At 33.3% G+C, this 14,236-nt stretch overlaps 1 protein-coding gene across 1 annotated transcript; it reads left to right on the top strand.

Annotated features, from left to right (window-relative positions):
• Window positions 1-668: 668 nt before the first annotated feature.
• On the top strand, window positions 669-12,792 carry LOC126772377 (uncharacterized). The gene is made up of 6 exons (XM_050492730.1): window positions 669-966; window positions 5,867-6,024; window positions 6,312-6,407; window positions 10,172-10,330; window positions 11,017-11,190; window positions 11,448-12,792. The coding sequence occupies exons 1-6, from the start codon at window positions 714-716 to the stop codon at window positions 11,628-11,630; spliced, it is 1,023 nt and encodes a 340-aa protein (XP_050348687.1). The 5' UTR covers window positions 669-713; the 3' UTR covers window positions 11,631-12,792.
• Window positions 12,793-14,236: the final 1,444 nt, after the last annotated feature.

The raw sequence follows: 14,236 nt of genomic DNA, 5'->3' as shown, positions 1-14,236 counted from the left end.
CATACGCTTTCCTTTTAAATAATCAAACGCAAAATACAAATAGATTGAAATTAATAGATAGGTATGTAATTTATTAAGAAAGTAAATAAATATACCATATAATGGATCCGTCTGACTCAACTGAAATTCAGTGACTAACTTCGTTACGAGTTTGTTTAATGAGTCAAATTTGCTGCAATGTAATAACTGGATGAAGTTTAAAGATTGAAAATTGGCTTTTGGATACAAAAAAATATTAAAATGTTTACAAAAGAGCTAATAGTTATTAACCAGATTAATATATATTATTTTCTCTATTTTTAAGATTACAAAATGTAACGACGCTATTTTTCTATTAGCTGAAATTAATTTCAGAGTAAAATTTGTTAATATATTTAGATATAGCGTACGTTCGTTGCGATCTCCGCCAAAAAGTTTCACTGTAAGAAAATTCTCCAGTCTCAACCCTTGACTGCGCGGGCATAGTTGGACCCCAGTATACAGGTGCTTGCAACTGGGTGGGATCGAGACCCGCCCTCTATCTACCATTGGCCGCCGCGACACCGCACCTGAGTACCCTGCCGGCTATTCGTCGTCCCGCGCCCCACTGCCACTAACCACGTGCTCGGTGGACACTAGGCTTTATCTTACGCGCCGTCACACCAATTCATTTAGTTGCTCACCCGACACAACGCGTGCGACATCAGTTTTGGGGATGTCAATTGCGATTGGTTATGGATTTCACTAAGATCCCATACTTCGCGATGTTTAGACGGTCCGGTACTGTGATAGTTAGAGTCAAAATGGACGGGCCGGAATCTTTCTGCAAGCCCGAAGCTTGTCCCAGATCAGACTATCCTCAACCAGTGCACAGACCATCAGGCTGTGAAGAATGTTCTAGGACTAGATCAAATAGCCGAAATAGTGACTGTGATAGTGATTTAGTGGAAAGATGTGGACCTTACAGAGCGAGTTCAGCAAGAAGCAGTAAGCTTTTTTTCAAATACTTTAATTTTAAATATTCATATTCTAAAAAATAATTTTATGAATTTATTAATTGAATCAAAAACATTAAAATAAAAGGGACGAATTCAAATGTAGTTTTTGGTAACAATTTCTAGGAACATAAACGGCAAAACCATGTGATTACGATATTATAAGAAAAGTTATTCTCTTAATAAGTATCATATAATAATAATTAATAACTAATTCAGACACAGCTTATAACATAAATATTTGGCGAGATAGCCCGACGCACCTATTCTAATGTCCGTCTCATAGTCGTTACTACATATATGCAATAGAGCTTGCAATACCATTTTGCGTAAAAACAAGCTTCGCTCTTGTTATAAAATGTTAAACATGAAGATCAGAACTAAATAGTCAGGTTTAAAATGCAATTATACACGTGTACTGTTACCGCAATGACATATCTAACTAAATGTTTGTATCCTTTGAGAGTCGTACAGTTATGTTTGCGAGTCGAAGGGAGTAGTTTCGTAATCAATAGGTAGGCTTGCCTCTCTATATAGGGCCATGAAATGATTTAAATGTCGTGCCATTAAAATAAACATGTACTAGATCTGACTATAACTTGTCACCTTTATTTTATGTTATGAAAATTAATCATTATAAACTTAAATTTTTGTTTAATATTAAGTTTTTTTTCAGTAGCAATAGCATAAAAAACGCAATACATAGCTTCCGTTAACACTTTATAAGTTTTAAATTTTACTTGATGATGAAAATGAAACGAAAATTCAAGATTTATTATAATTAACCAATTCAATTCGTTTCTGTCCGTTATACATCTGGTACTTTTAAAAGTAAGAAATATAAAATTAATAAACGTTTTTACGCAAATATAATTGATGATATCTATATCTTATTTACTAGTTCATAAAAATGCAATTCAATAATGTATACATATTAATTGAATCGTTATGTAAAAAACCGAATAGTATTTTAGAAAATTACCAACAATTATAATTTGAAAGGTAAGTAAGATATATGCATCTACATACAATACAGGTTTAAGGGTAATTTGTAAATTCGTGTTGTAATGTGATTTTTTTGAGCAAAATGTTATGTCTGTAGGTTTTAAATAATAAACAAATCGCGTGAAAAATTTAATACCTAGAGATACGAAAAAACATACAATCAAAATTGTTCTAGCATTATCCCGGAAGTGTAGTCGATGCATTTCGTAACGATGCAGAAATTAGTGATATTGCAATTTACTTGTTTGTTAAATAAGGCAGTATCGTGACCGTTCCTTTTAAAAAACCCATTCTGCATCCGCTATTAAAGAAAAAAAATCTTAAAACCTACTTAGGTTTTGTCCCGCGTTTGTGGAATACTTTAAGTTTTTCATTTTAAGTTATTTATACATGTTCCCATAAACTATACATGCAATAAAAAGTTTAAATGTTACTCGCTATCTAAATGAAGTTATTAGAAGAAATCATATAAAAGTTTTAATTTCAAACAATTAATTAATCAAACTAAAATATAAGCTGACAAATCAATAGTCGTCGTCATTTGATATAATAATAAGGATAAATAAAAATATTTTTATAAGATAAAAATAAAATAATAGTCGAGAATAACTCATACTGAAATATTAATACTTATAACTTAATTCTTATGTTGTTCATTGTCTTTCGATTAGTAGATCTAGAGTATTGATAAGAATAGACGCTCTAGAATTATTAATAACTACCAAATTAAGAATTAATCGAAATCTAAACAATATTTAAATATATTACCGAATTAAAACGAGACAATAAAAGGAAAAATAATTTTATTATAATAATATTAATATTTGACGCGTTATTGTTTAGCTAAGCAAATAATTTTATTTTATGAAAAACTTTTCCATTTTGGTAATTAAAAAACAGAAACCAAAAATTACGCACTGTTCAGATCATAATTGTAATCTGCCACCCAGAAATCTTCAAGGCAAGTATCCAATTTTTATTTTCTTGTAAAAAAAGATAAGTACATCCCTTGAAGCAACACAATTCATGTATCTTCAGTTTAAAAAGTTATCAGTAAAATTATGTAATATCAGTGGTTATGTCATTAAATTTAATTCGAAGAAAATTTGCGCTTGTTTCGCTAATTTCACGAGGTCAATCGCCGATGGTACAGCGTTATTACCATTTAGAGTGATTTTCATTTAATGAAGTATATATCACCACACACTGTCAGGTAAGCGCCGCCACACGTATTACGAGTGATAATCGCCCTTATTATATGCAGTCAAATTTTACGACCATATCAATTGTCAACCGTTACACAAATTGAACAAAATACTTTATAAAATATTTACTATTCCTTAAATATTAATATTTTGCATTACTCAATAAAAACATATAAAAATAATTGTATGTGTGGTGCATATGCGACATTTTTTACAAGTACAAATATTTTTATAGATCTTTGAGTGAATGAGATCGTGAACGATAACGAGCCTGGTTTTGTAAAAGATACAAAAATCATCAATAATTTGACGCGCAACATTTTGTAACAAGCCGCGAAGATTGAACTCGCTGCGAAATTTTGACGCATTTATGTTCAGAATTTACATAATGATTGCGGTGGCGCCGACCGCGTCCAAACCGAACGGTGCAAACTTTTCTCGGTTTTCGAGCCAAAATTCTAGTTAGCGGGCGCGCGATTTCTTTTTAAAAAGGTTAACAAGGTGCTCTCGTTTGGGTCGTTTTTCGTGCCACGCAGCCTCCTTTTGTGTACGAGCGAGCTGTTAAAAAATAAACGAATTCTTTGTTTCTCGGGTAGTCGGTCCGACCTCCGACGCGGTCCCTACTTTTTTATGCCCCCTTATAACCTGTGTATTACCTACGTGTAGGTATCTACGGTTTTTATGGTCGCTCGGTCAGCTCTTCAATGGGCTAAGGAATTCGATCGAGTCTCCTCTTTGTCCATTTATAGTTTTTTATAGTTCGTAATTACAGATCCTTAAATGAGCGACTATTGAAAGTTTGTAATTTATTGACAATACAAAACCATTTTTGAGCCTAATTACAGTTTCAAAATTTCATTCTGTGCGGTCATTAGCTAATTAATGTCGCAAAGCAATCAACTTACGCCTCGCATTTACGTAAAGTTATTTAAATGACAGTAAAACTGTTTCATTAAATAAAATACATATATATATATATATATATATATATATATATATATATATATATATTAATGGACATGTATCCGTATCACACGGTGACTCTACATCTTTTTACGAGCTGACCTGTTATTTTTTTCTGGTTGAACTTTTGACGGCGGCGGCGGTCTCGCGGTTGCTTGCTTTTGACCGGCGCACTAATAAAATGTTATGATCGTGTGTTTAACGCGTGTTGTGTGTCGGACCTTCCTTTTGACATGATCGTTATTACCCAACTCCGCCTTTGCGGTCGCCTTTTGTGTTCCGACTATAACAACGTTGTTATTGTGTCAATTAGGTTGATGCCAATACAGCGTCTATAACTTAATCAGTGCTAGTAATTCGTGACATATATATAGCTGCAATAGAAATTCGTTTACGCGAATAGATTTAAATTTGTGAGCGTGATGGTTGATCATGCGGTCTCCTTCAATTGTGAAGGAGAGGCGTGATAATCGGGATCCTTTCACAGGGCTTAGTTAAATAATAAGCGGCAAGCACCCTATAACTATAATTTTCTTTTATTTGACCGCCGCGTTCGCCGCGGGCTAAATAACAAATCGCCACAAAACTGGCTAACAAGATGCAAGAATAAAAAAACACGCACACAATTTTACACGGACAACAACCGAGTTAAGCATGTTAAAAGTTGTACATGTATATACATACTTAATATGCATGTTACATATTTGACAACAGTAAAAAATATATATTTTTAGCGTAAATAATATCTTTAAATAGCTTAAATTTATTTTGAAATATTAAATAACTAGCCTGGTTTTCTTATTTTTTTGGATAAGCATAACATATTTATCGTTATATTTACCGCAACAAGGAAATATGCGAATCTTACATGTGCTATGTAAAGCATGTTACACACAAAAAAAAATCTTAACTCAGCCTACGATAGTGCGAGTACAAAATAGTGCAAAGATTTGTAACATTAGTCATAAGACTCGAGACATAACACACATGATTCACACATTGAGTCAAAACACTGAGAGCCATCAGTGAGTAACAACGAAATGCGTGTCGATTATCTAACTGATGCACTTACTTTAAGGTCAATAACTTGTAACGATTAACGAAATTTACTTACCAAGACCAAACATTAAAAATGTGTTAATTTGGTCCAAATTGCAAACTAAGACATGTACTTAGCTAACCTAACCTTAACAGTCAGCGAGATGGACATTGGCGGTAGAGATGTGCAACATTTTATCAATATCGGAAGAATGTCCGGTTGGCTGGCAGCCACCGTTAAATTGTACCGCATTAGTGATTCACACAAGTTCACCGGACAATTAGCAAAGGCTGTCCACCTCTGGGCCACGATGTATTTATTCATCGGATGTTCATCGATTACCATAATCGACAGCATCGTGCGTGCCGCATACGGAACAACGGACTCTAGCGTTTTCATTGACGAGATGCAACAGAAAGTAAATTGTTTAATATAAAATGTTTTACCTCAATCGCATTCATATATATAATAAAATATATGCAAGTATTTTGTAGCCGTAACATGCATATGCATACGTAAATATATGTAAACCTATCGTCATCTTATCAATACTACTAATAATACTCAAAAACACACCTTAATCAGATAAAATTAGCAAAACTGCAAAGTGTTATAGTTATTCTTTTGCTAATGCAAATTAATATGTCGTTTCAATTGCCTAAGCTTAGCTCTATTTCCAGGATACGTCAACGTCTGCGCAGCGGTGTGCTTGGTCCTACTTGTGGGCGGTCTCGCGCCTCAGTCAACAGCAGCACCGTACAAACGAACTATGGATAGACAGCGCCGCTCTGCGCAGGAGAACAGCCTTTGGGGAAACCCATGTGACTATGACTCTAATGTGAGTAGGAAATTTATTTATACGCTTAAAGCTATTTATTGCATTTATTTATTTAATTGCTAGACAATCCTACTTATAATATAAACGCGAAAGTTTGTAAGAATTAATGGAACTCTTACACTCAAAAATTAGTAAACGGTAAATTTTGAACGAAATTAAGAATAGAGATAGCTTATATACTGACTTAACACATATGCTACTAACACATCGCGGGCGTAGCTGCGGGCAGAAAATAGTTTAACAGAATAATATCTATAAGGTCTAATAATGTTTTTTTTTATTTTCAGTCTAAATCAGCAAAATATACCGCAAAACTTGCAAAAGATGTCGCATCACAAGCAAAAAACGCTTACGAGTCAACGGCAAAGTACAAAGATAAATTCGTAAGTAGTATTTTATATATAAAATAATCATTGTTCCCTTTCATTGATGGATCCAATGCAGTGACGAGACAATCGCAACGTAGTATTCGCGTTCGCATCGTTATGCCCGCCGCGTCGTTCTAAATGAACGGACGCGCGCTGCGGCCGACCAATACCAATAAAACTTTGAACTAAGGACATCGGCGCATACCTTGCCAGTTTAATATGATTTTATCAACCTATGAATGAAAGTGTCTGTAGTAGCTAGTCGACACCAAGATAAGATGAAGAGTCATGCCAGGCCGTAAATTTTTACTTTGTATATTTTAAAAAGATTCCCGTGAAATTTGTCCATTACCGATTCTTCGTATGCACCATTTTAACGTCATTTTCTCACCGCATCGGATGGCGTGGAAGAGAGATTGCATCGGCTCGGGCGCCGCCGGTTTCGCCTCTGTACGTCCGGCCGCGGCCGCTTCCTCCCTTTTAATTATAATTTCGCGCTGCTTTCATACGATGCCTCATCGATTCATCACTTTTTGACAATATATAAATCTTCAAATTGAAAGTATGTAGATGTATTATTAACATAAAAAATACCTATTCGTTGCCCACCGACGCGCGAATAATCACATTTACATTCAAAGGCCAAACGAAACTGAGTTACTAGAAACATTATAAGACAATCTGTTATTCTGCTCCTGAGAATATTATATTTCCGAATCGGAAGTAAGGTGGACCGATGAACGAGCAATAATGTGATGTTGTTGTCGCGCCACGAATCATTTATGGATGACCTTCTACTATCTTATTTATTTGTGGTATCGACCAAAACGGTAGTGGAATACATTTCGATTTCAATTTATAATCATAAAAATATGTTGAGTGTGAAGCAGTCAATGGAAATGGAACAATGAGTCGGTTTTGAATAAATTCATCCAGTAGTGGTGTGTGGCTTTGGTGTATGAAGTATGGTGGCATTTGTAATAGGCTCGCCGGTCGTAACGACGGCGACGTCCTGTCCGCTCACTGCTGCCTCCCCGTCGTAAAATGACATTATCGACGCACAGTAGCCGGAACGAAGTACAGGACGGTGCGCATACGTATCGAATACTGATTGCGCATTAATATTGCGCTACACACCTGCCCGATGATTTTTTTCTGTCTCTCTTCTTAATGTCGGTCATTCGTTACTAATGTATCATATTTATTGCGAGTTAGACAAAGCTTGAGCTCGATGAACTGCCATTGTTAAAGCTACAAGGACGTTTACTTGCTCCGTGTTTCGGTTCGGCATTTTTCCTTCGGAATGAATGATAATGAATGAATAAATAAAGAATAAACACCAAAAATGAAGTCAAATGAGTGGAATCTTGTAACATATAAAACGCAATATCCAAATTACTCGCGCTATCATATCTGTCGTCAACCCATTCCTCATAAATAACTGGCCGCGCTGTACTGAGAACGCAATAACAAATTCAACGAACCCTACCGGTACTGTGTGACTCCACACCGGCCACCGTGTGAATGTGCTACAAAATTCGTGCTTTTGGACCGTACCGGTGTCAAATTATCGCATCATATTTTGACTCTAAAACTGCTTAGATATCCATCAAAAATGTTCACATTCTTCACTTTATAAAAGCAATGTGTATCACGATAACCCGATCCTCAGGCAGGCTCAAGCATGTCCATGTGTGAAGCTTATCGTGTCGTAATGTTCAATATTATATAAACATTGAATTATACATCACATTTCATACAATATGTACATACTTAGTGCGATAGCGTTGTTCACACGGGCGACAGGCTGTCTGCGGCGGTGGATGCGTGTGAGAACGTGTGCTGTAAATATGTGTGCCGCGTATGTGTGGGTGCATGTTTATTTGATAAGCTTCCGATGTTTCGAGCTAGATATCCGGATGCTATGTCATCAAATTTCTAGTTGATGCCCACCCACGGTATGTCCGAATGCAGACGTAGCAATTTCAAAGATATGTCTCGACTATGGGAATATAACTTAACGACATTCTTTAGATTTATTTGTAGAATCACTATCATAATAAATAATTTTTTATTAAATATTTATTTTTATCAATTAATTAATCTATTTTAATACAAATGTAAAGGCTAAAAAAAACTTTGTGCATTGATCATACAGTTAACTTAATACGAAATTCATTTAAAGTCTTATCTATCTTTTATTTTTTATCTCTTTAAGAAATTTGTTTTATTTAAATTTTTCACATTCTAATTAAAACAAAATGTATGTAACGTCAAACATTTGCAATTAACTAAAAAATATGTATAAGCGAATAACGACGAGGTTTCGGATATGGAGCGCTGGACCGGACGAACACCTGCATTTTGTTATTATGAGCTTACACTAGTTCAATAACAAATTCCATTTCTACTCTACATCAATTTTGAAATTGACATTTATATAAAAAATATAATCAACTATTACAAACAAAAAAATATAACTTTTAGCGTTATGTGTTATGTTATTTTTATTTCCGTAGCAGTTTTTTTTAATCACTTTCCTGCTAAACATTGACTGTTGTAACGATAATTTGATTAATTCGTAAATCATTTAAATGTACATAAATAGAATCTACATTTAATATCACACGAACTAATTCAAATTTAATAATTCTACTGACTAATTACGATAAAAATCTCATTTTTATCTCCCCTTAAAATAGTTTTCAGTATTGGAAGATGCTCGTTAAATTCCTCATCGGTGTTTAGAAATTTTCAATTGAATTTTTATTTCATCAAAATATAGATAAGATTGTTGTACAATAGGGTTTTCGGAAGTTTGTCATGATTTAGAAATGTTTAATTAACTACATTGTTGTGCAACAATATTTCAACCAAATCAGCGCCTATTGGGAAGGACAACCAATTTCTATCAAATCGGTTGCATCTGCCGTCAATTGTTTGATTTGATGTCGCTTTTGCAACTTTATTGCGAAAACGTTAAGGTTAAAAATTCAATAATTAATCGTTAGTCACGTATGTTCTAGACATAGTGTCAAATTTTTATTTCGAAACGGTTTTGTTACGTGACATGTTGGTAGAAGCGGCGGTCAGACATCGCATTTCAATCTCATCTTTCACATGACCTTGACTAACCCATAAAATTGATAGCTAACATAACTACTACTGTTGCAGATAAACACATTGCTTCCTAATTCAAATTTACGTTATTAAATAATTTAAATTATAATAAAAAACGTACCTTTAAAATCGTGATGAATCAGAAGCAATAACGTTGTTTGCCATCAAGATGACCACTGCAAGTGTCTTCATTCCGAACTTATTTATACCGGCTGCAATAGAGGAAACAGCGACACATCTCATCTTCCGTTCAATCTTCTTTTTCCATGAAAGTTAATCAACGCTACGTACTAACTAGTACTTCTATTTTTATCGTTCAAAGAAATCAACGGGACCCGTAGCGTGACAAAGCTGATTCATACTTGTTGCAGAGACTATGGTTTTGAGCATCCATGGATAAATCGATTTTAAGAAATTTTAATTAGCTTTCTTATTCATAATGTAAAACTCTTTTATAAGCTGCTGCTCTTTCTTTTAAACATTTTGTTGATTCAGCGAATGCCGTCAGGGAAAATCTTTGCTAAAAAGGAATTGATTGTTATTTTGTTTCTTATAACTAAATTTTGACTTCTTTCCACAAACTAAATTAAACGAACGAATATACACATATATATATTAGATTGACAAATTGAGTAACAAGAGTTTTTCTGTTGTTACAGGCATTAAAGCTTCACAGTTACCCAAGTTTCGACGAGCTATTAACAGTTTGGAGCAGTGATGACTGGCTTCGGAATTTCACCTGGTTCCCTGAAGAAGGTCTACCCAAAGAGAAAGTGCTTTATCAAGCTATGCCTGCCGAATATATGGATAAACTGATAGTAAGTTATTTCGAATATTTAATGTTTCACTAAAGTCTTTAAAAAATATTTTAACTAACATTTCAAAGAGTTTATAAGGAAAGTAATGTTGTTATCTGAAACGCTTGTCTCGTTAAGATAATGACGGTTACTTAACAAAGTCGATCTGATTGTTTTATAATCGAAGGGCGGCGAATTCGCTGATGCCAAAAACGTGCATCCGTATAAGTTTTTCAATCGATTTCAAAGAATTGACATCGTCGGTGGCACTCATTGTTGTCAGCCGACTGTCGTTTACGTGAGAACACAATGGTTTTGCAATGTAGACGGTTTAATCTCATATGTAATCGATGAATTTGGACTGATATCGAGATTTGAGTAATGAGACTAATAAAACCAATCAACGAATATAAATACGTAATAATAATCGATCAATATTCCTTATTCATAAGGCAGTAAAGGCTGTTTTCCATTGAGTTTAATTTATCTTATACATACATATATTTGATATGAATTGAGACTGTTTGAGAACAGTATTCACAATATTCACTTATTTAATAGCCACACTTCTTTGTAATTGTAATTTAAGTATCTGTATAACATGTGCAGAGACCCTGAGATTCAATAAAGCCGAACCTATTAGGAATAGGGCATTTTCTGCTGATACGATCAGGCAGTTTAATAATAATGTTTTTTATTGTCCACAGAAAAAAATAGACAAAATTTTACCGTCGATGTTCAAAGGATTGAAAATGGTGGTTGCAGGATTGTACTCTATAACCAAGGAAGGTCTTAATGATGATATCTTCTCAGATGCGAGCATGAAACATAACATAACGGAGAGCATGCACAACGTGCGAGCTGTTCTTTGTTTGTTCGATGTAAGTGATTTGAAATACAATGCAAATTACATAAAATATATTCCTATATAGTTAGAAGTTTGATAAAAATAAATATATTTAGAAATGAATTGATCTGATATAAATGAATATATGAACAATGTCAATGGAATGATCTTGTTATTTAATTTATTTTACCTATGGTAGCGAAATAAAAAAAAAACAATATTACAAGTAAAATGTAAGTATTACAATTATACTAAATAACTATTAAAATTACATTTTCATCTTCTTTTCAGGAAATAATGAGATCGCGCAACTTAGAGATTATGCCCTTGCCGGATTCTGAAATCCCGGACATGAAGAATGTGGACAAACTCTCATACGCTTTACTGGTTTATCGAGACACTCTTAACTATTTGGAATACCTCGCCCAAGTGTTCCAGACGATGTACGATATGGACCCTGATAAAGCTGATTGAGGCCAGATACATCGGTTTTGTTAACTAAACTTGACTTCGCTGTAACTAGCGAGAAACTGCCCTATTTTAACCGAATTTTTGGGATATCTTTTTTTTGGGATTTAATTATTGATACTTTTATTTATGACTTATACGTAATGTATTTTACGTATATAACGATATTTGTTTGTCAGTAGGTACTTAACTATTTGGAGTACCTCACCCAAGTGTTCCAGACGATGTACGATATGGACCATGATAAAGCTGATTGAGGCCAGATACATCGGTTTTGTTAACTAAAATTGACTTCGCTGTTACTAGCGAGAAACTGCCCTATTTTAACCGAATTTTTGGGATATCTTTTTTTTGGGATTTAATTATTGGTACTTTTTTTAAGACCGTCTAGAAACATATGTATGTGGCTTTCTGACGATTTGTATTGTGATGATTTATGTGCTAAATCAGTATTTAATGTTGTGAGTAAAATATATTGATTAATGTGTTTTCGTGTAAGTTATTTTTGTCTCGAGACGGTCTTGTCTTACGCGTGTACTCGCCCTTATTCGTTGATCCAGTACAATGAATCTCGTAGTTCAATTGTTTGCACTTTTGGCTGTTGATAGTAGAAAATGTCTTTGCCATTACATTGCCATTTCGGTCTAGAGTGAATTAGTTCCTTTATATGTATATTTTGTAAATAGTGACGATTTTAATTATTTTTTTTATCACCAGCTTAACATTCGAAATTTTCCGATATCCTAGTCAAGATATTAACTTATTTATTTCTCGATTGTTCTTCTTAATTACTAACAATTTTCTACGGTATTATGAGACGATTAGTATTAAACCATTCCATCAAACTCTGTTGATGTTGATGTATTAGCAAATTATTTAGTTAATGTGTCAATGGCTTGTTCATAATTGACAATATCTCTTTGACTTGTGACTGCGGTCGTGGCTGCGATAATTAATTGTAATTATTACATTTTATGATCTAGTTTCATTACTTTAATTCGATACTTTGTTAACTATTTATATTCCTGTTACAGAGATACAATGATAAATGACTAGCTTTAATAGAGCAGTTAATTATATTACTGTAAAGTATCCACTGTATTTATGACTTAATCATTATTTGTATGATTCCAATGTGTTTATATATATGCAAACATTATTGCTATGTTTGTGATATTAAATTATTATTACAATTAATATTTTACTGTTTTATTTACCTTCAAACTAACGTTGAAGTCTATCGACTATTATTACAAATTACATTAAAATTATATGTTTATCATGTTCCTTAATCCTTAAAAAGAACCGTGTAAAAGTATATATTTTTTACTTTCAATATAATTTATAAATATTAAGATTTAGAAAAAAAAATTGCAACTATTTTGTTCATAGTAAAATTTAACTTTTATAATTTTGTTATATACACTGTCCTTATTAATTAGAAAAAGTTTTTTTGAAAACAGTGTAGTTTTCTAGAATTTATCCCCAATTTATAATGAAACAAACAAATTTTACCTTTTTATGATAGATATATTAAAGTAAGTGATAATTTCAACTTTGATAGAAATATTTATAAAATAAATAAACAAAACATATTTTATAATATGCGCGTGTGCATAAAAAGTAAAACTCAATATTTTATGATTTCTTGACAGAAAGGTTCTATTACAAATACTAATAAGTAAAATGACAGCCTGTAAATGTCCCACTACTGGACTGGCTCCCTGTCCTATTGAGGATAAGATTTGGAGGTTATCCACCACACTGGTTTCAACTCATGCGGGCAACTTAATGTGGTTATCCTTCACTATGTGGCATGACATGAATTATAAAAACAAATTAAGTACTTGATAATTCTAAATATTAACTTTAGTATATTTTCAAACTGTCATTAATACGAAACCAAATATTTTTGTTTTTACAAAAGTTCTCGTTCTTCATATTAAGTTCCCATGCGTCGAGACTGGAAACAATTTCACATCTTTACACAAACCATTCACAAGACGACACGTATTTGCATTGGTGACTTGTCGCCTAACGAATTAGAACTCAAACTGAAAATAATAAAAAGTAGCAAAGAATCCCTATTCAAAGGACTTTCAACAAATTTGAATCAAGGATTTAAGGTTTAAAATCGTATGTCTGAAAATAACGCTTCTGAAATAGTTCCGATCAAAAGTCGGCCGACTTGTTTATTTAATAAATTAGTAGTAGCAAGCTGTCCCCAGGAGTCCTGTAGGTGTTAAGTTTACTTAAGGATTAGAAATATCTATAAAAATCTTTGAGCTTGACCTCCTACCGCGACTTTTTTAAGTTTAAATTTCGTATTTATTAAATTATTTTTCATTTCAAATTATTTTAAACACAAGTATAGACGTTAAGGTCAAATGATTGCAAAAATATAATGCTAGCTTTGGTAGTATTATATGCGTTTGTGCATCGTTCATCCAATTGAGTTAAAAGCTTGTACCGTAGTAGTGAAGGTGTATGAATGTTTCTGAAATATTATCATCAATATAAAAAGTGACGCGTGAAACCTACCATATAATTAAATTGTTTTCGCGAGCATAGACAAACACGGGTGCAAGTCCATCATTAAGAAAAAAGGTTCA

Source organism: Nymphalis io, chromosome 12 (genome assembly GCF_905147045.1).
Source record: "Nymphalis io chromosome 12, ilAglIoxx1.1, whole genome shotgun sequence".
NCBI lineage: Eukaryota > Metazoa > Arthropoda > Insecta > Lepidoptera > Nymphalidae > Nymphalis > Nymphalis io.
This window is presented reverse-complemented; position numbering and strand designations above follow the sequence as displayed.

Excerpts from the sequence above, each read along its gene's own strand:
- LOC126772377 (XM_050492730.1), top strand. The coding sequence starts at position 714 with ATGGATTTCACTAAGATCCCATACTTCGCGATGTTTAGACGGTCCGGT. Across the intron at positions 967-5,866 it reads AGCGAGTTCAGCAAGAAGCA|GATACGTCAACGTCTGCGCA; the intron begins GTAAGCTTTTTT and ends CTCTATTTCCAG. Across the intron at positions 6,025-6,311 it reads CATGTGACTATGACTCTAAT|TCTAAATCAGCAAAATATAC; the intron begins GTGAGTAGGAAA and ends TTTTATTTTCAG.